We start from the raw sequence: 26197 nt of genomic DNA on the forward strand, positions 1-26197 counted from the left end.
GTATGCTATGAGTGCGATTTATTGAGACAATCATTCATTTTTTTTTACATTTAACATTTTCTAATTTGTGTCCAGATCGAAAGGGGACACACTCAAAATTCAGAGAGGAGTACGAGATAATTTTTTGGTAAAGGAGTGAATGTGTAAAAAAAGGGGTTTCAGGTTTAAGCTGTCAAATTTTCCTGGAAGAATGAATTCCCCTTACCTCTCCTTTTGTGTAAGTATGGCAAGAATGAATAGTTGAAAAAAAAAAAAAAATACAGACTTTTACATACAAACCTATCTTCCGTTATATTTAAACTGAATCTATAAAAATAAAGTAAAACATAAAATCAGGCTTAGACAACACAAAGCAAACATAATATAACAAAATCATCAACAGAAATTAATCAGAGTCAGAAAAAGCATCAAAAGACATTAATAAATTGCGGGGCTCTATTGTGCTAGCATTTGATAGCTCTGAATTATTGAGTGTGGGCAGCAGTGAGCTACTCGTGCCCGACTCTTCATCCTCAGGAAGAGATGATGGAGGCCTACGAAACGATGGCCTACCATCACAAGATGGGGTTGAAGAATTTGAGCTCCGCAAACGCATTGGAGTTCTTCTTGGGGTCCTTAGCTTAATTGGGGTAGAACTTAAGTGGTGACTTGGTGAGTCACTACCTATGATGAATGGCGTTGTCCCCAGTTGAGGAGCAACAGATGAGTTCTGGCTTGAATTTTCAACCCTAAAATTATCAGGCGAATCTTTTACAGGAAGTACAGGAGGTGGTAAACTAAAAGAAGTGCTTGAAGTTGGACTTCCTTTACTTCCTCTACAGAACGACTGAAACTCATCATCTGAATAGGTGTCCTCCATCTGAAAATTTATTGGTTGTTTCAGGTGCCCATCAGGCGTCCGAGTCATTATCTGGCGCGTAGGTGTTTCCACTTTAAACCAGATTACATGTAATGTAACAAATAAATTCCATAGCCATAAGAACACCCCTCTTAGACAATCCATAACTGACCGTGTTGCTTTATTTACAATCAAAGTTGATGTCCGCTGACATAATTTAAACTTCATATAATGACTGTTAAGTAAGTCGTCAGCAGTGGGTCGTTGATAAGGATCGGGATTAAGCATGGAACTTAAGAATCTAAAGAGATTATCACTAATATAACGACGACAAGTCTTTGGAATACGTCCCTTTCGAATCTGCTCAATGGTGTCATGCATTGCTATATTGCTTAAATCAAGGTCACATGCCAGTTCCAGCATTGTCATTCCAAGACTAAATATGTCAACTGCCTTAGTAAAACATTCAGACGGTTTTGTAAACCGTCCTGTCAGTAGTTCTGGTGCAAGGTAACGCCCATCACCTTCAACAGCTGTTTGAAGATCCTGAGTCTTCAAGTCAAAAGCAAGTCCAAAATCACCTAATTTACACTCTCCATTACTACTAAGAAAAATATTTTCAGGTTTTATGTCAAGATGAATAAAATCATGGTCATGCAAATGTTTAACAGCTTGTAACAAATCAACCATAAAATACCAAATTACTCTTTCTGGAATATCACTATTTTTATAGGCATAATCTTCCAAATTAGTTTCACAGTATTCTAACTGCATATATAAGCGATCATTTTCTTCCCATGCACGATGAAATCGTACCAAATTAGGATGGGGTTCAATAACTTCATTCTTACGAACTTCTTCCAACTTTCGGTCTCTATCTGCAAGGCCACGGAATCGACTAATTGTCCTCTTGATGGCATATTGTTTACCATCTTCTTTTGATATTGCCCTATAAACGTCCCCAAAATCACCTGATCCAATTTTGGACTCAATCACAAAACACTGGTTCAAATAATTATCATTAGTGCATTCATTATAGAATGGACTAGCTAATAGACTGTCACCTTGCGAACGGAATGAAATTGCAGCAGCTTTCTTTGAACTTGATGTCAATTTTGCAGAAAGCACCTTTTCAGGCGCTTTAGGAGGCCTTACCCGTTTCAGTCCTTGTCTAGCCTTTTTTGTAGAAAGTTGGCCTTGACTTTCGTAAAATACAGGCCTTGGCATAGAGCCTGGAGTCTTGAAGCCATCCATTTTGCTTCTAAAAAAGGAAGAAAGAATAAGCATACCAATGTTTGGCAAACATAGCTTAAATAAAAAAAGACAGTATTGTTTAAAATAGTCAGAGTAGAGTGGAATTATTATTTTTTTATAAGAAGAGAAGAGTCAGAAAATCTCCTCTTGCAAGGGAGTCTAATACCTGAAGGAAGTATGATTTAGGGGGAAATATTAAAATTTTCATGCACTTTTTCATGTTTCAAGTTTTCATGACAACTAGGAGCTTGTCCTCACCCCTCTAATCCTCCAGTGCTTAGTCCTATGGTCCAAAGCCAAGAATAAGCAACGGATGGGAATCCACTATTTTAATTTCTTTCATAATACCTTGCTCAAAATAAGTTAACAAAAGAGTATTGTGCTGGTTTGCCCTAAACAGGAAATCTAATGAGTTTTTAACAGAGAATTGAACTTTTCAAAAAGGAAAAAGGTGTCTTCAGGCTTACTATGCATTTTGAGATACGTTCCTAAAATTGCACTGAACACGCATGGGGGGGGCAGTTGTCCCTTGTCTCTCTTCTGTATAGCTATATTCTCTACTATACATATGGGCGTTTTCTCCTTTTTTAATTTTAAATAAAAAAAAAATAAACAAAAGAAGTTTTTCAAAGATAACTAAAGAGCTACAATAAATTTAAGAAGAGTGGAAATAGTAAAATACTAATTCAAGTGAAAAACGAAAATAAATTGCTATCAATAAGTAGGGTAGCCCTAAATGAACAGACATTACTATAAACAAGGGTAGAGCTAAAGCCCCCCATGGGCGCCCATAAGCTGAATTCCAGGGGGGGGAGCAAACCTCCTCTAATTGGCACTTTTAATGCTATACAATAGAAATCTCAGAACAAAACTATAAAAATAAGGCAGCATCACTCAGTCAGGGGGCGCCCCCCCCCAATGGGCGCCCATGATGCCCCCTATTGCATTGTAAAGACTAGTCACTTGTACTTCACTAAAAAATATTCTTAGATTGAATTGTGAGTTTTTATTAGCAATAACGTCATCAAAAAAAGAAAGAAAATCCATATGTTAACCAAGATTATTGAATAGATTTTGACAGTTTAATATAAACACTGAAATTCATTCCTGAATCTCTGATATTTATATTTATTAATGCTATAAAAGAGGAAACGTTTAAACTGTGTTTTGTTTTCAGTAAAGTGCAAATGACTTTTGGCTTTTACAATACTGGAGGGTGTTAGCCCTACTCCTGTTTGCAGTGGTTTCTGTTCTTTTTGAGTTTCACTAATTATCAATTGTGATTTATGTCTGTTTCATAACTGAGCTACTAGTTGACTTTATTCCCACTTTTCTTAGGTTTAATACAGCTCTTTCCTTTTGTTTGAAAAAAAAATTTTTTTTTGAGAAGTTCTTTCTTAAATTTATTTCTGTTCCTTTTTAATTCTTTTTTATCAGTTAATAGAAGGAATATTTGTAACAAATATTTTCGGTTTACCCCCCATAAGAATCAAGGTTTTGCTTTACTATTTACCTATTGGAAAAAAATTGCAACAAGTTTTAATAATGGTTGTACTATAGGACTGACCACCATCACCTCTTCCAGACCCCCCCCCCCCCTATACCATTGTAAACCCTATTCTCCGATTACAGTCAATAGGGTAGATGTAGAGACACATAAAAAATAAGTTCAACCCAAATAAATCAGTGGGACCTGGTGGTGTACACCCAAAGCTTCTACCCTCGATGAGGGTAGAAGCGTATCTCGCCGACTGGCACATGGCCCACACAACCCTTAAACACAAGGGTGGTAGCAAAGAGGACGCAAGCAATTACTGGCCAATCAGTATAGTCTCTGCAGTCAGGAAGCTACAAGAAGTGATTGTTAACACTGCAATTATGAAACTCTTGACAACCCATAAGCTATTATCACCAGGTCAGCATGGTTTTAGGTCTGGTTGGTTGATTGAAACAAACCTGATTGATTCTTACAATTATGTCACCAATCTTCTGGACCAGGGGTTCTGTGTTGACATCATACCACTGTATTTTTTCAAAGGTGTTTGAAAAGGCCTGCCACAGAAGACTTCAAATCCAGCTACAAGCTATTGGAGTGAATGAGGATGTGGTTGAGTGGGTGATGCAATTCCTAATAGATAGGAAACAGATGGTTAAAATATTTGGCAAGGGTGGAAAGACATTTATCTCAAAGGTGGCTTCTAGTTGGAAGTAGAGTGCCCAGGGCACAGCATTAGGTCTGACTCTATTATTATGCCTGACATGCCAAAATTCCTAAATAACGAAGTAAGCCTCTATGCTGATGATTTGAAACTTATTGGTTGTGCAGACACAGTGAAAAATATTGAGTCAATGCATTGACTCAATACTCAATGCATTCACTCACTGGACCAATATTTGGAAGCTTGAATCCAATGCATCAAAATGCAAGATTCTTCACCTTGGGAAGAAAAACCCACACACTCAGTACCATGTAAATTGTAGTGATGGGTCCCATAAAGTTATTTCCAGCAGCCATGTGGAGAGAGATCTTGGTGTCCTGGTAGACCTCAAACTGATTTTTCATATTCATGCATAATCAATTATTGTGATGGCTAATTAAACACTTGATTTAATCAAAAGAATATTCACTAGCAGCTCTACACTTGCTATCACTAAGCTATACAAGAGTCTAGTTTGACCAAGACTAGAGTTAGGAATGTGTATTGCATGCTCAATGAACAAGACTGACTAAGCAGCCCTGGAATCAGTCCAGAGGAGGGCAACAAAATGTATTAAAGACCTCTATGATGTCCCTGCCATAATAGCAACCAGTACATTTGGAAAAAGTATTGTAACAATACTGCTGGTCAGTGGCGGATCTAGAGGGGGGCATGCGCCCCACTAGCGTAGTCTAAAGTAGTGTAATTTACTTAATGAACTCAAGTTTGCATTAATTAAACTTGCTCCTAACACATGTTTATCAGATCAACCTATTTTGCGCCCCCCCCCCCTAAAAAAAATCCTGGATCCGCCCCTGGCATTGTTGAATGGGGAAGCTAATGGCAGACTATATATCTTATGTTATCATAGTATATAACTCTGAAGGGTTAAATTTACTTTTTTTTTTTTTTATCAATAATTGATTCATAATGTGGAATAATAATAATAAAAAACAACAGAGCTGATAAAATTGTAAATGAGAAGGCTTTTTAGTATCTAAGAAAAGAGCTACATTAAGAAAATTAAAGTTTCAGGAATGAAGTAAGAGCCTAAATTATGTCCAGGGTGGTGTTTTCAAGCTCCTATCTTGACAACTTCCTTACATCAAAGCAGAGATATAGCTAGCATAGGTGCTGCAGAGGATAGATTCTCAAAGTGCCACCTGCCTTTTTGAGCCTAATGAATAACCACCCTCCCTCCTTGCCTTAAAACAGTATTTTAGAAAATGATAGGGTTAACATTAATACTATTCAAATAAAAAGATTTTTTTTGTGAACATGATACAACAGATTGAAATACAATTGTTTTCTACTCTGGAACACAATAGTGTTCTAAACAAATATTAGTAGAAAATTAACATTTCCACTTTATAAAATAAGGAACCCTATGATACATAGTACCAATAGGCCTATTAACCTTCAAAACAGTTTAAGCAAGATACTTGAAAGAGTTATTGATAAGAGATTAAGTTATTGGGTGGATGAAAAAAGAGAATTGGAAGAACATGGAGGCTTTAGATTTAATTTCAGCAATTCAACAGTAGATGGAACTTTACTTAGAATATTTTAATTGCCAAGCAGAGTAAGAGCAAAATAATCTGTATGTAGTAATTCTATATTCATGCAGAACAAATGATAATATTGATAGATCTCTAATACTTGTAGTTTTGGTTAAATTAAGAATACCTGAAGAAGGACTATGACAAGGTAGATCACTATCACCTAGGCTATTCCGGAGTAGGTGGGTCCAACAATATAACTGGTATTTTCAATGCTTTTGTTAGTAGACAGAATTCCATTGGTGGTGAAAGCTGAAGATTGCATGCAGAAACTTTTAAACCTTGCTTTGGATATCCTGGATCTCAAAACAATGCAATTAAATGGTTATAAAGTGGAAATAATAGTTTTTAGTAGGCTAAGAAGAAATAATGAACAAGTCTGTAGATTTTACTACAAAGAGAAAGAGATCTGGGTAAGAGGCAAATTATATGGACTTTCATTTTTCATCTAATGGTTCCTGGAAAAAATACATTACAGCCACTTTTGCAAGGGACAAAGCAGCCATGTTTCCACTACTGTATATAAAAATAGCAGCTTAAAGGAAGCCAATTATCTAAAAATGATAAAACAAGTATTCATGTCAAGATAATGTCAATTGTTCACTATGATACAGAGGTTTAGGGGAAAGACCCAGCTAAATAAATGGTGTCTTTTCAGATTCAGTACTTTAAACAAATTTATGGCCAGTAGAAAACATCATATATCTTGTAATAAAAGGGGAATTTGGCTTATTTTCATTGCAAAAACAAAGGTTAATACAGATGGTAAAATTTTCCCTAAGGATATTGCATTATGCAGAGCCTATTCTAGACAGAGCTATGCATCATGAATTGCTACAGTTGAACATAAAATCTTTGTGACCATTCTAGATCAAAAACAGCTAAATGACTGGTTTCTTCCACATTTGGAATTATGGTCAAGGCCCTACAGAAAGTGAGGATGTTTTTCTTAGAGTTTTGACAACTAGGCTAGAAGATCAAGAGATTCAGCATTGGGGTGGTAGCACAAGCTCTTCAACTAGTTTATTTTTATATAGAAGCATTAGAGAATTTTCTTGAGGAATATTATTTTTTGGTAAATTCATTGATTAAATATATTAGAATTTGAATTCAGGCATGAGTTAATTGTCTACCACTTGTAACAAATTGGGGGATAATAATTTTCCAGATAGAGTGAACATGCCTGCTATAGAGCATTTTTGGGGATGGAATGGGAGATTTTCTTTTTAGGTACAATAGTTTGGCAAATCTAAGGGAATATTTGTTTCATGGTGGAAATGATGATCTTATTGCTGGTTAAATGCTTGAAAATTAAAGTATTGACTATGTTTGGATAGACATAATCAAAAATTTTCTATCTAGAAACAAAATTACAGTTTATTGAGTTATGACACACAATAGGCAAATAATTAATTTAGGTCTATTAGGTTTCAATAAGCACTTTTGAATAACAATTTAATACCTGGAAATATTTATTGAATAGTAAAAGCTACAAAAAATCTATTTAATAAGCTGAATGATTACAGGGCAAGGTATTATTAATGCATAATTGTGGCTATTGAGAAGGAAACATGGTAAGAAAACAATTTTTACTTCATAATATGCCAAAAAATTGTAGTTAACATATGTTAAGGGCACTCCCACTATACTTACAACTCCTACCCTCCCTTAATGTTCAAATATACAGCCCAAGTTATATATTTTCATTGTGTTTTTCTGTTTCTAGATTTTGTCAGTGTTGATTTGATTTATAGGTATTAAGTAGAAATGAGAGTGATACCTAAAAAATACATGGGAAATATATAATTTAGGCTACATATTTGCACATTAGGTAAATTCGGGGGGGGGTCAATTTAAGTGGTAGTGCCCTCAAAATGCATTAACTATGATTTTTCTGAATATTATAAAGTAAGAATTGTTTTTTTTTTAACACGTTTCCTTCTTAATTCCACCAGTTCTGTCTTAATAGGCCAACTCAATTCAACCCAATCAGAATTTTTTTTTATAGCTGATTGGCACTAGCTAACATGGGCATAGACAGCATTAGGCAGCATATTGTCTAGGGGGGGGGGATAGTCAATAATGTGATGGAGTTTCATCAACTGCTTTTTCCAAACCATCTGCTTTTTCAGCCATATCTAATGTAAATTTGAAGGTCTAGGGGGGGCAGCTACCCCCCCCTCCCTACACCCATGCTAGCTAATCAAAAATATCATTGGAATTGCAGTAGACCTATTAGTAGTCTATAATCTCATTCTGAGTGGGTCTTTAATGTTTTATTTAACATATTTTTTTCATGTAAACTCCTAAAATCTCACAAAAAGGGTAAAGGTCAAGAATAGCAGCTGCCCAGGAGACATCCTAGAACAAAAAGAGGCACATTTTAAGGTTCCTAATTTTATGCTCATTTTCACAACTTGGCTTGTGCTTTTGAAAATTCATCTGTAGCCTCCCTTGAATGGTCTCACATAGCCAAAGGCTATACAAAAAAAAACTAACCTAGGCCAACTAAAAAATTATGGAATTGTTACTTTATTATATGCAACATATTTCATTGTTTTCAATCAGTTTGTTTTCATTGTTTTCATCAATTATTATCCTAATTTTCTCTGAATAGCCTAATGATGTATGAGACCATTATAGGGGTGGGGGGGGACTGGGGATTAATGGTCTAAAATGTAAATCCATACCAGGAAAATGAATATAAAATTACCCATAAATTTGCAGGTGGCACTACAATTTAGCCTATCTAGGATTAAAGTGAAAACATCATTTGATGCCTTTTTTATGCTCTTTCATAATTCAATAACTGTTTCGGTTGCAAATTGCATCTTGAGCCCTTAAAGTGGTCCCAAAGATATTTCATTTTTGTAACCACTTAAAGAAGTTATCAACACTAGTTAAGTTATTGAAAAGTTGTTAAAAACATATCACTAGTTTATAAATAAGTTGTTCCAGAGTAGGGTAAAAGACCTCTTTTTGGGAAAGACCACTTTTCTTTGGCATTCTGGAAAAATAGCAATGGGTTTTTGGACCACCCCTTTTTACTACAACATGAAGCAATGTGAGGGCAGTAACAAGAACCCCACCTTCTTGGTCAAATTTTCATCAATGATTTGTCAGCATAAATTGAAAATGTGGTCTCTGTTTTGAAAAGCAATTGAAAAGAAAAATTATATTAAAATATTTGTGATTTATAGACTAAATATCAAGCAATAAACGTTATATTTCTAGAATCAGAAGAAAATCAGCTTTCTGTTCATATATGAATAAAAGTGAAACACTAAAAGGATATATAAATCAAAATGAGATAATTGGTATTTCCAAAAGGAGGTCCCTGCAGGTAAGTCAATAAACTCATAGTTTCAAATGGTTGATCCTAAATAATCTGAATAATAATCATATTGATGCATAGCTTAGACTTTTAGCTATTCATTAATATACCCAATCCTTCTCAATTCCTCTGTGGTAACAAGATGTGAGGGTTTTACATAATTTTGCTCAATTGGATACTAGTTTTTTACCCTAATATATTCCAAAATTACTTATTTATAACAATTTAAACCTCAATTATTGTGCAACTCAAATAAAAACTGTTTTCCTAATGTTTCAAGTTTTTCAAATGCTGTTGACAAAAATAGCACTGAATTTTACAATTTGAAAATTTGCTGTTGACAATTCAGGGTATATATTTGCACATTAGGGGGGTGAGGGTGGGTAGGTTTCATGGTAACTTTGCAGTGGGAGATATAGGCCTAATTCAGCTAGGATGAAAATGAAAACATCATTTGATGTTTTTTCTTGCTCTTTAATAATTCATATATAATACCTTCAGGGCCCTTTTAAGGGCTCAAGATAAAATTTGGCTCAAGATAAAATTTGCATCAAATGATGTTTTCACTTTCATCCTAGCTAAATTATAGTGCCACCTGCAAATTTACCAAATTAACTATCTAAAAATGACTCTGTTCTTGTTTTAGCATATATCCTTTTGAAGGGCTGCTATTCTTACCATTTACCACAAAAAAGTTCCAACAACAAAAAGGTGGTTAGCCTAGGCTAGATGTAGCCACCTTGAAAAAATTCTTCTTAGGCTCTAGCCTAATTTGTGCTTTGGTAAAATTCTACTTTAGCTACTTATGGCTATCTTGGAAAGGGGTTAGGTTAGGAAAATCAAATTTTCAGGGATGGGTCGGTATTTCTGGGAAGGTATTTTGAAGTACCTACCTCCACTCCTTTTCCCTGTAGAGGGTCCTGAAATTTGCTTACATGACAGGTCTATACTTATTAAAATTTAGACAAAACAAAATTTTACCTTAATTTTCAGATCTATTTTGCAAGGTTTCACTTATATAAAACACAGATTTTTAAAGGTCATAAAAGGTCACCCTCTAGGGTGAGAAGGAGTGGAGATAGGTACTTCCAAATACCTTCCCAAGACATACATGAGCCTGTATACCCATCCCTGAAAGTTATTTTCCTAAACTAACCCCTTTCCAAGATAGTTAGAATTACCTAAAGTAGAATTTAACCTGTGCTTTTAATTCAACTGAGGAAGTTTCATTCACCTAACAACAGATTCTAAAAATAGCAAAAGCCTATAAACTTATCCCAGTAAAGTCAACATCAAGGTTTCCAGAAAGGATCTTCAGTGTGCATGCACAAGGTTAATAAAATTGAATGTGACCTTCATCATCTAAAAACATCTTACACTCAAATTTGGACCCAAAGTTTTTGAACCATATGCCATAGGAGGTTAGGAACTAGCCTTTTCTGTTTGTTTACAAACACGAAGACATGAGTTTTTCAAATTAAAAATATTTCACAAAATTTACAACGAAGATAAACAGATATTTAAACTTTCAAAATGAAGAAGGTAAATACCTGGAAAGCATTCATAGGTAATATTCACGAAAACGGCTTTCTCTTGCTGAATCATAACTGTAGAAAAACTAAGGTTTCTATTGTAATTCATTAAGAATTAAGAAGATATAAATTATGACAATTGAAAAGAAGGCTGTCCCAAATAAGAAGAAGAAAGATGAAGCTAAAAAGCCCGAAATGGTATGATGTTCTTGCTTTCCGTTAAGGGGTTAGGCTATTGCTTTTTCTGTAAATATTGAATAGTTCACATAAATGACCTATGAATAAAGTGAACATACAACTCGCATTTTGGTAAAGTTCTACCAAATCATATTATTGACTTACACATAGAGTGAATATACCACTCAATGCCTTTTTTTATGCTGATTACAAATATGCCTAATCATTTCTATCAAAAATAAATTTCAGCCCCCCCCCCTATATATGCCAATTCAGGGTATATATTTCTACAACCTAACCCTGAATTGGCATACATAAGGGGGGGAGGGCTGGAATTCATTTCCGAAAGAAATGATTATTATATTCGTAATCAGCATAAAAAAAGGCATTGAATGGCGTATTCACTCAATAATATGATTTGGTAGAACTTTACCTGCATTTTTTATGCTCTAGGCCTATCTGAATACAATAGCCTAATTGTTTTGAGGTAAAATTCTACTTTAGCTAGGCTACTTTTGGCTATCTTGGAAAGGGGTTGGGTTAGGAAAATGAAACTTTCAGGGATGGGTCTACAGGCCAAAGTATATCATGGGAAGGTATTATGAAGTACCTACCTTGGTCAATATCTACCAAATCATATTATTGAGTTAGGAATAAAGTGAATACACCATTCAATGCCTTTTTTATGCTGATTATGAATATAATAAGCATTTCTATCAGAAATGAATTTCAGCCCCCCCCCCTATATAGGCTATACCTAACCCAACCTAACCTAACCCTGAATTGTCATATATAGGGGGGGCTGAAATTCATTTCTGATAGAAATGCTTATTAGCCTATATTTGTAATCAGCATAAAAAAGGCATCAAATGGTGTATTCACTTTATTCCTAACTCAATAATATGATTTGGTAGATATTGACCCCTACCTCCACTCCTTCTCCCTCTAGAGGGTCCTGAAATTTGCCCATATGACAGGTTGGTAAATATTTACCAAATCATATTATTGAGTTACAACTAAAGTGAATAGCCTATACCACTTGATGCCTTTTTTATGTGGTAAATTTTTACCAAATCTTATTATTGACTTACAATAAAGTGAATATACCACTTGATGCCTTTTTTTATGCTCTTTCCAAATATAATAATCAATTTTGTCTGAAATGAATTTTACAGCACCCTTATATAGGCCTATACCAATTCAGGGTATATATTTGCACATTAGGGAGGTGGGGGTAAAGTTTAAACTTACCTCCCATTTACGTCAGAAATAAAATTTGCCCCCACCCCCCTAATGTGCAAATATATACCCTGAATTGATATAGCCTATATCAGGGTGAGGGTAAAATTCATTTCCAACAAAAATGATTATTATATTTGGAAAGAGCATACAAAAAGGCATCAAGTGGTATAGGCTATTCACTTTATTCATAAGTCAATAATATGATTTGGTAAAAATTTACCTTTTATGCTCTTTATGAATATAATAATCATTTTTGTCAGAAAGGAATTTTAGCCCCCACCCCTATATATACTAATTCAGGGTATATATTTGCACATTAGGGGGGTGGGAGAAAGTTTAAACTTACCTCTCATTTACATCAGAAATAAAATTAACTCCACCCCCTGATGTGCAAATATATACCCTAAATGGTAGGCTATACGGATGGGGACTAAAATTCATTTCCAACAAAAATGATTGTTATATTTGAAAAGAGCATAAAAAAGGCAACAAGTGGTATATTCACTTTAGTTGTAACTCAATAATATGATTTGGTAAATATTTACCAACAGGTCTATACCTATTGAAATTTTGATAAAACAACATTTTACCTTAATTTTCAGTTATCAGATTCCTTTTCTCTGGCTTTAGTTCTGAAAAATGCAATTCCTGTTATTTGAGTAGAATTTTAAGCCATATCAATGTTTTTTTCTTCAAAATTTAGGAAATGCATTTGCATCTTTAAAACCTCACAAATTGGGATTGAGCAAAGTTTTGATGCTCAAAATAATTTCGTTGTACTTTATTTAAGTGGAAGATCTATTTTGCAAGGTTTCACTTTTATAACACACAGATTTTAAAGGGCATTAAAGGTCAGGACCCTCTAGAGGGAGAAGGAGTTTTGGTAGATACCTCAAAATACCTTCCTGGGATATACTTTAGCCTGTAGACCCATCCCTGAAAGTTTCATTTTCCTAACCTAACCCCTTTCCAAGATAGCCAAAAGTAGCTAAAGTAGAATTTTACCTTGTTTTGGTGCAAATTCCATTTTAAATCCTTTCAGATCCTATAAGATTATTTTTCTCTTAATTAAAATATGGCTTATATATCTTTGTTAGTAGGCCTATCTCTTGGGTAAAAACTGGCTTGCCCATAAATTGAGTCCACAGTGACAAATTTGAAAATTAATAAATGTATAGGCTATATAGTTGAGTAAAGTTATAATGGTTAGGTTAAAATTGAATCTGTGCCAGAAGCAATTATTATAGCCTACTTTGAAAGAGCATAAAAAAGGGGTATAGGCTATGCCTAATTAAGTAGGCTACCTATAGAAAAAGAAACATGTTCAGAAAACAATTCTTACTTTATTATATGCAGGATAATCATAGGCTTGCTACACTAACACATTTTTCATGCAGCCACACAGTACTTTACTCCCCCCCCCCCTAATGTGCAAGTATAGGGTAATTTTTCACAGTTCATATTATTGACTTATTTGAAGACTTATGAATTATGAGTAAAGTATAGCAGGGCTGCATGCAATTGTTCTAGCTACAATTACCTTAAATTACCTTAAATCGCATCTTCTAGCGACTAAGGTTGCAGGAACCTGTAGATGTCGCCAGGTAGTATTGACAGGAGTTCGTTGCACAATTCATTAGTGGATCATCACATCCTACACGTATACAGGACAGTTGAATATCACACACTAATAGACCCTAGTGGTGGATGCAGGCTCATCCCACTGCGTCCTCCATGGCTTGTTCCTCCAGTCATGGTCAACGCCAGTCTTGAAGCTGTTAACTGAAGCTGTTATTCTGTATATTATGAAGTAATGTTAGGAAGACTAAGTCACTAAGGCTAGGAATAAGTGAAGATGAAGAGGTGATGTTGGGTAATGAAAAGATTGCTCAGGTGGGCAGCTTCACTTACCATGGTAGTATTATTAGTAAAGATGGTGGGAGCAGTGAAGATGTTAAAAATAGAATAGACCAGACTCAAGGTGTTTTTTCACAGTTGAAAAAAAAAGTCTGGAAGAATAGGAAGATAAGTCTGCAAACCAAGATTAGAGTAATAGAAGCTACAGTGATGACAGTGGTCAAATATGGCTCTGAAGCATGGATGCTCCAAAAAGCAAATGAAGATTTGCTAGATGTTTTCCAGAGAAATTGCTTAAGGATTGTTCTGTGTACCGGGCTGACTGACCATATTTCAAACAATAGGCTATACAAAAAATGTGGTTCAATACCACTCTCTAGGGCTATAATGAAAGAAAGGTTGAGGTGGCTAGGGCATGTTGTGTGGATGAAGGATGACAGATTGCAAAAGATTGTTCTTTTTGGCCAACCATCTAGGGCTAAACGGAAAGCAGGTTGTCCCCATCTGGGGTGGGAGGATGTCATAAAGAAAGATTTAAAGGAAATGGGAACTTTGTGGGCAGATGTAAAAAGGGAGGCTTTGAATAGATTGGGGTGGAGGAGGAGCGTGCATAGCTGTGTTGGCCTCAGATGGCTTGGTGCTGTGGTGAGTTGTTAGTAGTAGTAGTATTATTATGAAGTAAGAATTGTTTGCCTAACATGTTTCCTTCTTTATATGTGCTTAACTAGGCATGTACCAAATTTGCAAAAAGAAATTGTCAATTTAAAATATTTTTGTAGAGGCCCTGTGGCCTATTTATTTTGCATTATATTATTATTTATTATTATTAAAACCCAAGAATAAAGTTTGGTAAATTTCCAGTGTACAATGTAATTTAGCTGGGATGAAAGTGAGTACATCACTTGATGCCTTTTCTTTCATAGTTCTATAATCATTTCTGAACTTCCATTGTGAGCTCATAATGAGGCATGAAAAGGTTAGAAAGTTTAAAAACAAAACTGTCTAGTTAGAAAAAAATGTCATTTGCAGCTGATTCAGGAATGGTAATTATTGTTTTCCTTAGCCTTAACAGTAGAATATTATTAAGAAAGTAAATTTGTAGAATTGTTTTAATAGAGCATGAAACCCCTCAAAAATTACATCACAGCACAGCCCATTTGAGGGGTTTCTAGCTCTGTTGAAAATTCTCTCCTAATTTATTTTTCTAAATAGTATTTTACTATCAAGACTAGTGCAAATGATAATTACCATCCCTGGATCAGCTACAAATAGTAATTATTTTTCATTAGCTGTATTTTTTTTTGAAACATGCTTAAAAACTATTGTTGACTATGTGCTGTTTTGAGCCCTCTAAGGGTTCAAAATGGAATTTGCCCCAGAAACAAATATTGAATCATGAAAGAGCATAAAAAAGGCATCAAGTGATATATTCACTTTTATCCTAGCTAAATTATGTTTTAAACTGCAGCTTCTTGCTATCTTGGAAAGTAGGTCATGCCTAGATGAATGAAATATCCTACTTAGGGCCTAAAACGTATCTTGGGAAGATATTATTAAGTTATTGTCTTTACCTGTTTCTTATTTTTTAGGGCTGAGAAGACTGTGTAGTCTAAGCTATATGACAGGTCTATAGGTCTACTTATCTAGGCCAAGCCTAAATTTTTACAAAAAACCTATTGCCTTAATTCCTGGCCTTAAGGCTTTTTAATTGACCCTAGTCTTTTAAAATGCAATTCCTATTATTTCAGTAGAATTGTAAGCCATATCAAGGTTTTTCTTACAGTTGAAAATATGGATACACTATATAAATGTTTAAAACCTTATAAATCAGGATTAAGCAAAGGTATAAGGTTCAGACAACTTTTTTGGTAAATTTAGAGGAGTTGAAATTACTGACCTACAAACAAGGTCAACGTACCACTCAATGTCTCTTTTTGCTCTTTCTGAGTATAGCAGTCATTTTAATAGGAAATTCAATTTAAAACTGTTTATTGGCCCTTAAAGATGACATTTTTTTCTCTTAGCCATAGAAAAGGGTTAAAATAATCATTAAAAACTTATTATTTGATTATAGTTCCATGTTTCCAAATTATACAATCCAGAAACATTGATTCATTGTAATCCAATTGAATAAACAATTTATAGATCTTCCAAGAATTGTTGTGTTTACTTCAATGTATTAGCATCACTCTTGTCTAAACTGGTATACCCATAAATTGGATCAACTGTGACAAAATTGAGAACTGGAAACCACATGGGAAATATATAATTCAGGCTATGTATTTGCACATTAGGGGGGTTGGAGGTAAAGAATAGTGGACCTAGGTTTGAAATGTGTTAACTAGGTTTGAAATGTGCAAACAATTATTACATTCAGAAAGAGCATGAAAAGGGTATCAAGTGGTATGTTTGCTTTATTCATAGGTCAGTAGTTTAAACAGGAATGTAGCTAAAGGAGAAGGGACCCGTCCCCCCCCCCCCCAAAGCTCCAAGGTGTTGGTTTGCAGTGCCAACATCTTGGAATTTAACTTCTGATTTTAGTTTAATTTAGCTTATGTGTCTGCATTTGTCAGCACACTGGACAATTTCTTGCAACATTTTTCATATCCCTCCTGCAAACTCAAAAACCAAGCTTCACCCCAGAATTTAAACTCCTCCAGATTTACCTGCTTTTCTTTTGCCTTGACATACAAGTTGCAGTTCAAATGGGGATAAATCCTTTTACTAGACACTGAAAAACATTGATACAAATTCTGGATATTTTGATCATACACACAGCAACCATCATCAGCAGATAAATGTCAAAATTGTTGCTGTGTACACACTACAGGTCTGGAGGACCTTAAAGCTCTCAAATGGATTAAGGTGATTAAGGTAAAGTGTACGTGACCAAAATATCCAGAATTTTTATCATTGTTTGTCACTGTCTAAAAAAAGGATATATCCCTATTTGAACTGTCAGCAGCCTCCTGCAAACAGTGTCTGTCTGCAAAACTGGAGGCAGCTGTCCCCCAGTTTTTCTGACATTTGACATTACCATCCTTTTCCTTTATATTTTTACACTCCTATAGTATACCTTGCCCCCCCTAGATTGTGAGGCCTAAAACCACTACTGGTTGTAAAAAGGGGACAACCCTCCTGGTTGTAGTGGTTGACTCCTTCCAAAGGAAACATGCTAAATAAGTAAAAGTAGCCTTAAATTTCAGATTTGTCTGATTTTACCTTCATTAGATTCCATATTTATGTTATGTGAAGCTCTAGTTGTGGGGCTTCTTGCTATCTATTGAAAAGTAGGCTAGTAGAGTTAGTTAATGAAGGTCTGATGAATGAATCTAGCTTCTAGGCTAAAATATACTCTGGAAAGGTATTGTTAAGCTGCTATTTGTACCCTTCCCTTATTTTTAGGGATTAGAAGATGAAAAGGCTCTAGGGACTAGTTTAAAAAAAAAGAAATTCTCATTATTTCATCAGGATTTCAAGCAGTCTAACTTGTTTTCCCAAATTTAAGAAATAGATTTACAAATCTTTAAGCCCTTATAATTTGGGATTGAGCAACTGTATGAGGTTCAAAACACTTTTCTTGTGCCTCATTGAGCAGTAGACCTGTTTCTCAAGGTTTCAGTTTCATAACACAAAGATTCTCAAAGGTTGTCAAAGGCCAGTGTATTTTGATAGGGAATTAGTAGAGGTTGGTACCTCAAAATATTTTCCCTAGGGAGTGTTGAGGTTCTTAATTCATTTCTGATAGTCCAGTAGGATGAATTAAACAATGAAATTCTTACTTTGGAATATATAACATGTTTCAGTTAATGAGATTATGATATTTCCTTCCAATGTTAGGCTATCTATGTTCTTAATTCATATCAAATAACCACATTTTGGCTGTTGGTTGTTGGCTACATAGATTTTGTTGGAACATTGATAAAACCAAAGCCTCTTCATAATGAATTTATATCTGTCAGTATAGAGGCAGTATATTGACATTACCAGGCAGATGTTCAAGTGACTGTCATGGCTTAAACACCCACCAAGTTTAAACTCAAAGCCTTCATTCAAGTTAACCAATGGTTTCAACAAACAGAGAAAGCCAGATACTCCAGTCTTGTGAAAACAGTCTTGGCTGCCAACCAAATTTTTACTAGATTAAATAATTTACTGAACAGTTATTAATGTTCAGGTCCAAGGGCATATTCAGAATTTGTGTTGTGGGGATGGGGCTGTTTTTTCAAAGGGGGATTTACAAAAAAAACTTTTTAAAATGCAGAAAAGATTTGTTTATATGTATTTTGTTATGTTTTTACAAGTTTGACAAAAAATTTTTTTAGGGGGAGGGTAGAACGTGGACCCCCCACACTGAATACAGCTCTGCTCAGGTCCCAGCTAAAATTCAATTGAAAAAACAACATTGATACAATATCTTGAAAAGAATACTTAAACCTTAAATTGCAGCTTGTAGCAATCTAAGGATTTCTCCTTGTAGAGCTCCAGAGTTGAAAATTTGATTTGTATTCAAGATTCTTCAGTGGCCAGGTCCATTATACTGATCCATAGCTTCCCAGTTGAGTTTACATTCCCTGGAGGACTATTCAGCATCCAGTCTGTTTGAAGATATCCACATATTCAGCATTAACAGTTTCTTCAGAGTTTATTCCAACTGTTTACAATTCTTGAGGAAAAGAATTGAGCATGGACTCTGGATAGGGTAGGCTACTTAACAAGTTTCAACTGATAACCTCTAGTTCTTGAGTTAGGGCCAACAGTGGGAAATAATGCTGGGAGTGTATTAGCCCTCATTAACTTATAGGTTAAAATGGTATCACCTCTATTTCTCCTGTATACAAGTGCTGTGAGTTTTAAGCTTTGCTAGTCTTGTAGGGTAGGAAAGTTTGTACATGCCGGATATCACTTTGGTGGTATGTCTCTACAAATCTTCCCACAGTTTTGTCTTTTTTTAAAATAAGGGGATGCTAGAGACATTTCAACTTCTGTATTAAATATTCCAATTTCTGTATGAAGTTTCTAGTTTTACAAAATTTGGCCTTCTGTGGCCACTAGGAACACCTGTATAAGGAAGAGGATGAAACATATTAGAAATATTCTCTCTGTGGCTAAACTTGTTGCTTAGCTTGATCCACCATTAGAAAAACACCATCAACATGCCTAGGGAAATCCATTTTCAGTTTCTTATTCATCTCTGGAAATTGAAAATTAATTAATCTGCATACTTGCAATTGACTGTAAGGAATCAACTGTTGAATGAAATTAGAAAAAAACAAACAAAAAACTACAATGTCTTACTGGATTCAACATCCAATCTAGGGTACCAGGAACACCATAACCGTCAAAGAATCATTTCTAGGCTTTATTCAGATACATTCTAAAGACACAGCTGGCATTGAAAAAATCATTGTAGAGAAACAGGAATCTGATAAAAATAGATCCTGCTGACTGTTGGTTGTAACATTAAGATAATGCTACAGTAATGAATGGTTACACATCCAGCCTTCAACAGCAGATATGTAGCAGAAATCACAGATGATTTTCTGTCAATTATGACACCACAGCTTAAACTTAACAGGAGTGGACTCAGCTAAACAGGTTCCTGTTGTTGCAATGTTACCTTATTTGGAACAGTTGAAAGTATATATTTGTTTTTTTTCTCATTTAACAACTCATTGGGAAGCATTAAGAAGAGCTGTACCTATTACAGTTAAGCGGGAGTTTGAAATATGCTGAGTTCCCATGATCAGGAGTTGTTTAAGGTATTAATGAAAGACTAAATGAACCTAGTACTGCTGTTGGAAAATTTATCAGAAGATGTTACAATAAAGTTCAACATTAGAAGTAATTTTGGAATGCTATTGTGAGGTGTATTAATCTTTATCTCCCTAGTCTTGCTACATTTTTGGAAGACCATACTTGAGAAAATTGACTGTGTGCAGAAACAGTTGCAGGATCCTGTATGAATTTCAAGGAAGCAGCATCTGATCTTAAATTACTGGGAAAAGAGCTTATCAACATTTGTGATAACTTGAAGCCATGATGGGGCAAATGCATAAACAAGATGCACAGCTTAGAGAATCAAGGTTAATAGAAGGATTAGATACAGGGACTGTTGTTGCTAAGGATTTTGATCCAATAATTGTTAAAGTCTCTTGGCAAAAACCATCTCCAGGTCAAAAATGTGAGAAAACTGGTTATCAAAGATGACTTGATGCGTAAAAAAAACAGTTGGAAAATATGCTATTGGGGGTATTTCCTGGACCATTAGAGATGGAGGGAGTAGGATGCATAGCAAGAAAAGTGACCGTAATATTTGGATAGAGCATAACTGAAGATTATTAAGTATACTATTATCTTTGGTATTTTCATGTAAGATTACTTTACTAACTTAACATTAGAATGAAACAAAAATTCAGCTTCATTATGTGCTGAAAATTTTTATCTATAGGATTTTGTAAGTCCTCCTATTGTAAGTACCTCAAATTACAAAAAATTTGGACAACTTAGCCTCTGCCATTCCTTTTCATAATCTTCCAATGTAAAATTGAAAAAAAAAGGAAGTTGTATCCAAGAAGTAGAAATTTTCTTTAGAAGACCTATTGCCCTCTTTGGCTTTTACAATTCTCACGTAGCTTCATTTTTTTTTATCTATGTTTACACTTAAACTTGCATATACATTTATGGTATGCAATACTTAGTCATAACTCCTTTTGGCCACCTATTAAAACACACCATAAGAAAAACAAAACTACAGAAACCAATTAAAAAAAAAAAAAATTCAACACTATTACCCACTATGCTTAGTATTTCCTTGAACACCATTAGAGATACATGCTCAACTGGCCATGGATGATCATATCTTTTTACTACTGACCCAACCCACAAAAAAAAACTAATAAAAATATCTCTTAATGATAATATGCTACCAAAAGCCTGCCTTTATTCATTAAATGATATTCTAAAAACCTTTTTTTTCATACTAACCGTCAGCATTCTTTTCACACACTTGTTACCCCCCCCCCCCCGTTCATTTCCCACACTCCCAGAAAAATATAAATTTTTGCATCATTGACTGATTGAACCCCAAAGGCAATTTTTAAGTTATTGTTAAAAAGGTCATTAATATTCATTTGCGAAAATGTTTTGTGTTTGGTTTTAGGTATAATATCTCTTTATTTTAAGGAATATCCTTTTGAAATATAAAGTTTTAGTTGCTTCAGTAAAAAATAGAGGAAATTGAAGATACATGCAATTGAAAGTGCAACATGTTTTATATTTTATAAGGATACTATTTAAAAATAAAGACTTAATATCAAAACTAAGAACAAAACATTGTGACTAATGTTGTTTTTTTTTTTTGGGGGGGGGGGGCTAACATGACTAATACTTTATTGTACAAAAAAGTAAACATAAATTTTTGTACAGAGTAATTCTTTTTATTAATTATCATTAAAATTTGAAAAGGATTAATTTTTAGGGGGTCTCTAATGGCTCCTGTATGGTCACAAAAATGTACTCTAACTTGTAAGCCAATTTAAACAAATTTTATAAGCTTTGGTCACACCCAAAAGAACAAAATAAATTAAATGATTAAAGTGTGGTATGCTATTATTAAAATGTAACTTCTTTAGTTTAATCTTTATTTCTGTTACAAAGCATGAAAAAAATCCTGGACCCAATTGACCCCCCCTTCCTATTAATGAAGTTGGAATGAAAGGATTTGGGCTGTAGTCCAAAACCATAAACATCCAAAATCACTGTGATCTACCTCAATGTCCCCATGCTGAGCTTTCTATGCCAAAATATAATAAAAAAGTCTTTCTTATTTGAAGAAATTGGAATTAATCAGGCAAACTGATGTGGTTTTTACTGAATGCAATTTAAGGTAATTTTTAAGTAATTGTTTAAGCTTAAATTACCTTAAATCACATTTTGTAGCAACTGATCTTGTATCAAAACAACTCATTCACTATCCACTTCAGGTGAGTCATTTTCTTCTTAATGCCCAAATAATGTGTTTCTGAATGGAAACTGTTGTGACTAACCCCAATATACAACTTAATTTATTTATTGTTTCAGAAGGAAAGAGGAATTTTAGATTTGATCAATTATAAATGAATTAAGTATGAGAATTTTACAAGGCAGATAATGCAATTAACACATAATCATGTAGATAATGCAATTAAAAAACAGCACAATTAATAATTCAAGTTTTGTGCTATTTGTTTTATGCAGTGAATTGACGTGGCAACAAAACCACTGATGTATTTTGGCGTCCCTGTTCCTTCAAATTAGGTAAGAATGTTTGCAAATTTGTTTGTCTTGTTTGAATTTTTAACCTGCACAAGAACAAACAATTATATATGAGGGTTGAGATATCCCTAAGATGGTTCTTAAAAACGCCCTTCCCTCCATATAGTATTGAAGTTAAGAATAGAAAAATGAACAGTGTTACTCAACATGATTAAGAAAAAGAAAATGATACAGTAAATTGGAAAAAAGAAAATTCAAAAAAATATATCTTTTTCACTGATCTTAGTAAGTCTCTTAGGAAAATTCTAGAAATGTGGAATATGGCTCATAGTGACAGCTATATTAAGATCAATTTTCAGAAAAATAGTGCATAATCATATAGTTTACTAAAATGTAAGTTTTGGTCTCTAAAATGTAATTTATATAGCAGATACAAAAAGAGTTTGGGGGGGGGGAGGGACTGGAGCGTACCGTGGTGCGTATGATTTTTATGCTGCTAGAAAGAAGGTACTGAGCTTATCAACATGTTAAATATAGGCATTGCACCCCCAACATGAAATGGGCCAGATATACCCTCCAAATGTATGGGAAGGTACTGGAACTAAAATGTGTTATCCATGATAATTTATACAGTTGAATGTTCTTTTTTAATGTTTATGCTTTCATTGGGGGGGGGGGGGGTTTGAAGAAAATGAACACAAAGTTAAGAAATAGTCTGGTCATATTTTAACATTCTTATTACTATAATGCTACCTGAAATTCTTGAGGGAGAAGGGTCAAAATCCGGAACTGAGGGAGAAGGGTCAAAATCCAGAAATGAAGGAGAAGGGTAAAAATCTGGAAATGAGGGAGAAGGGTCAAAATCGGGAAATGAGGGAGAAGGGTCAAAATCCCGAAATGAGGAAGAAGGGTCAAAATCTGGAAATGAGGGAGAAGGGCTAAAATCTGGAAATGAGGGAGAAGGGTCAAAATCCGAAAATGAGGGAGAAGGGTAAAAATCCGGAAATCCCTTTTAACAGCATTTATCTGCTGGTTGTATTTGCAGGGGCTTAATTACTTCATATAATACAGGTAGGTGTTTGTTAGCTTCCTTTTTATTCTTTGTTTTTTGGCTTTTTATTTTTTACTCATGATTTGTTTTTTTATTGATTAAATATCTTGACTGATTAATTGTTTTATTTCTTCTGATTGTAATATTTTTTAGTCTGAAGAAGACAAAAAACTACAAGAAGATTTAGCCATGGTAATGGAGAGACTGAAAGACGATAATTCCAATTTATGGAATCCGGCTTTGCAAGCTTTAAAGTCGGAAATCAGACAGTCCACGACATCAATGACAAGTGTACCCAAACCACTAAAATTCTTAAAGCCTTATTTTGATAGCCTCAAGGAAATATATGAAAAAATTGAAGATGTGATGTCTAAAAAGCTGTGTGCAGATATCATATCTGTTTTGGCAATGACTAATGCAGAGGGCAGAGAATCTTTGAAGTATAGACTCCTTGGCACTCCTGGAGGATTGGTTGATTGGGGTCATGAATATGTCAGGTAAACATTTTTTACTCAATTCTTGATATTGCTCCTCCTGCATGTATGGCTTAGCATATGTTACTCCTGGTAAAATTTGAGTTAGCTTTAACCTAAAAAACATCACAAGTTCATATATTCTGAGTGGTTGCCCATGACCTAAAAGAAAGAAAAATATTCAAGAAGAGGCAAAACTCAACAAGGATAATTGCAGCCAATGAATAAAATGAAATAACAAGGCAGACATGGCGACGACTATTGTTAGCCATCCTCAATTCTCAGAAAAAAATTATATATATATATATATATATATATATATATATATATATATATATATATATATATATATATATATATATATTTATTAAGGAGTTTAAGAAACTCATATCCCAGGGGTAGGAAGCATGAAATTAGGTGATATAGAATTTGTTTACTCAGGCAGGAAGGATGGGGTACATAGACAGGGAGTAGAGCTCATGATGAATAAAGACGATGTTATGTCTTGTTTATGCTGGGAAGGTATTGATAATTGAATACTAATTGCTCATTTTATAACTAAAAAGTTCAGGGTATCAGTTATAGTAGTATACGCCCCCGTAGAACCGACTGACGGAAATACTAGTGACTCAGATGAATTTTACTTATGTAGCGATGAAATTTATTGTGCGTGTATACTAATGTGGCTATAAAGGGAAAGACTGGGCTTGATTGCGGTAATAAATATGGACCGCGTCAAATCTAATATCGTAATTTAAAACTGTGAACTTACACCTTATAAGTTCTCCGATAGCGCCGCTTATAGCGCCAAAGATCGGGCCATCGAGCCCTGCGCCACAACGATGGGGAGTGAAGTAAATTTATAACCGCGCCACCCTCAATTATTGAGAGAAAATAACATGTGTAGCCATATAAATGTGACCTCTTTTCTTCGAGCGATCTGAAGATCAGATTCCCTGGGAACGTGCCTTTGGAAACATACGAACTAATTAGCTATCATTAGGCTAGATACGGACATATAAAATGAAATAAACACAGGTAAAAGCAATGGATTTATTGAGACTTACATATTTAGGTGAACAGCAGTAGGTCACTTCAAATAACACAACGGTGACTCAGATACAACAATGAGAGAATTGCCAAGCTTGAACGTCGAAATAATTCTGTCTAAATGGTCCTGATTCTGAATTACGAATCCTTTCAAAAAGCACTTTTACCTCACTACCAAACGCAGTTCTTTCGTCCTGCGCTGTAAGGACTGGCTCGCGATTGGCTCAAGTGGCCCAAGGATGCGAACCCTTCGTCCAATAATACGTCTTAAATATTTTTGATGATTTAGACGTTCACACGGTTCTTATCGTTTAAACGTCCTGTGAAAGTGACTGCACTTTTTCTCTTTTCTGATTAAGGACTTTTAATTTTTGAAAATAGACTTAGCTTAATTATAGGAAGTCGGAATTATCTTTAGAAGGAAGGAACTTTATTTTGGTATTTTAAATATATCGCATTTTGCTCATGGTACATATTACCCGTCCCATTAATTATTGACGTCCCGTCATTATGACTTGCTTGCCTTTGGACTTTTGAATGTTCGCCATTTATTAATTATTTCTTCTACATAATTATTTTATATTTATGTTATGGCCTAATTAGGAATGCTAAAAATTTTCACTATTACTTTTCTTATTTTATTCTACATCCCTATCTAAAAATCATCTACCGGACTAAGATTATTCATGGTTCTAGGCTAACTACTATACTAAAGATTTTTTTCTTCTACATCTAACACTGATTACTTTTACATTTCCAACAAGGTTGGGGCTATTCTACCTTCACATTTTTTGAATTCACTTTTTACGAGGTTTTTTTTTTGATTTTGCTGTTAATATGGCATACTACTTTCTATCTATGCTATCATTAAATGAATAACATGGTAATACTACACCTAACTATATCTGGACATCTAACATTACATGCAAGAACGATTTAAAACACATAATATTGGGTTTACCATATTCACTGGTAACATTAAAACACTTTCACTGGGGATGTTGGCTACGCAATGTTAATGACAGGATATTGGGATTTTTGAGTTATCAAAGTTATTAAGAAGTAACATATGTAAATTCACATCTATTTCATCACCTTCGAGTCTTTAGTGTACTTAATCGTTCTGTTCTAAATTATTGTCCTTCATTCTTTTCGTCTTGGCAAAATTTCTTAAAGCACTTACGTTATGGTTTCTTCATGGGACAGTTCAAGCACGATTGTGTTCACACGATGAGCTTTCTCTAATTGTCAACTGGGAAATGATGCTTCCAACTACAGGTGTTGGAATATGCTATCAGGGTTCATTCTCACCTGCTTTTTGATAGTTCATAGGGTGCCTTATCATTAAGGGGTCGAACACTGGGAGTGCATTTATT

General features: G+C 34.5%; 2 protein-coding genes across 4 annotated transcripts in view; one reads left to right on the forward strand and one right to left on the reverse strand.

Annotated features, from left to right (window-relative positions):
- Nucleotides 1–272: 272 nt before the first annotated feature.
- Nucleotides 273–10657, reverse strand: Myt1 (protein kinase, membrane associated tyrosine/threonine 1). Of its 3 annotated transcripts, none has more exons than XM_089100978.1 (2): nt 10561–10657; nt 273–2099 (listed from the first exon to the last, which is right to left on the reverse strand). In XM_089100978.1, the coding sequence occupies exon 2, from the start codon at nt 2090–2092 to the stop codon at nt 386–388; it is 1707 nt and encodes a 568-aa protein (XP_088957104.1). In that variant the 5' UTR covers nt 2093–2099; nt 10561–10657; the 3' UTR covers nt 273–385. The 3 variants fall into 3 exon arrangements, with proteins under 3 accessions (XP_088957104.1, XP_088957107.1, XP_088957106.1); XM_089100981.1 differs by lacking the exon at nt 10561–10657 and adding an exon at nt 5977–6057; XM_089100980.1 differs by lacking the exon at nt 10561–10657 and adding an exon at nt 4064–4444.
- Nucleotides 10658–10754: 97 nt separating this feature from the next.
- Nucleotides 10755–26197, forward strand: part of Rpn1 (regulatory particle non-ATPase 1) — an 81345-nt gene continuing 65902 nt past the window's right edge. Inside the window, exons 1-2 of the mRNA XM_089101691.1 lie at nt 10755–10913; nt 23452–23795. Of these exons, the coding sequence (XP_088957817.1) occupies nt 10848–10913; nt 23452–23795 (410 nt within the window). The 5' untranslated portion in view covers nt 10755–10847. The remainder of the gene's footprint in view (nt 10914–23451; nt 23796–26197) is intronic.

The sequence above is a fragment of the Artemia sp. Qi Xiang Cuo genome, chromosome 15 (genome assembly GCF_049724085.1).
Source record: "Artemia sp. Qi Xiang Cuo chromosome 15, ASM4972408v1, whole genome shotgun sequence".
Classification (NCBI taxonomy): Eukaryota; Metazoa; Arthropoda; class Branchiopoda; order Anostraca; family Artemiidae; genus Artemia; species Artemia sp. Qi Xiang Cuo.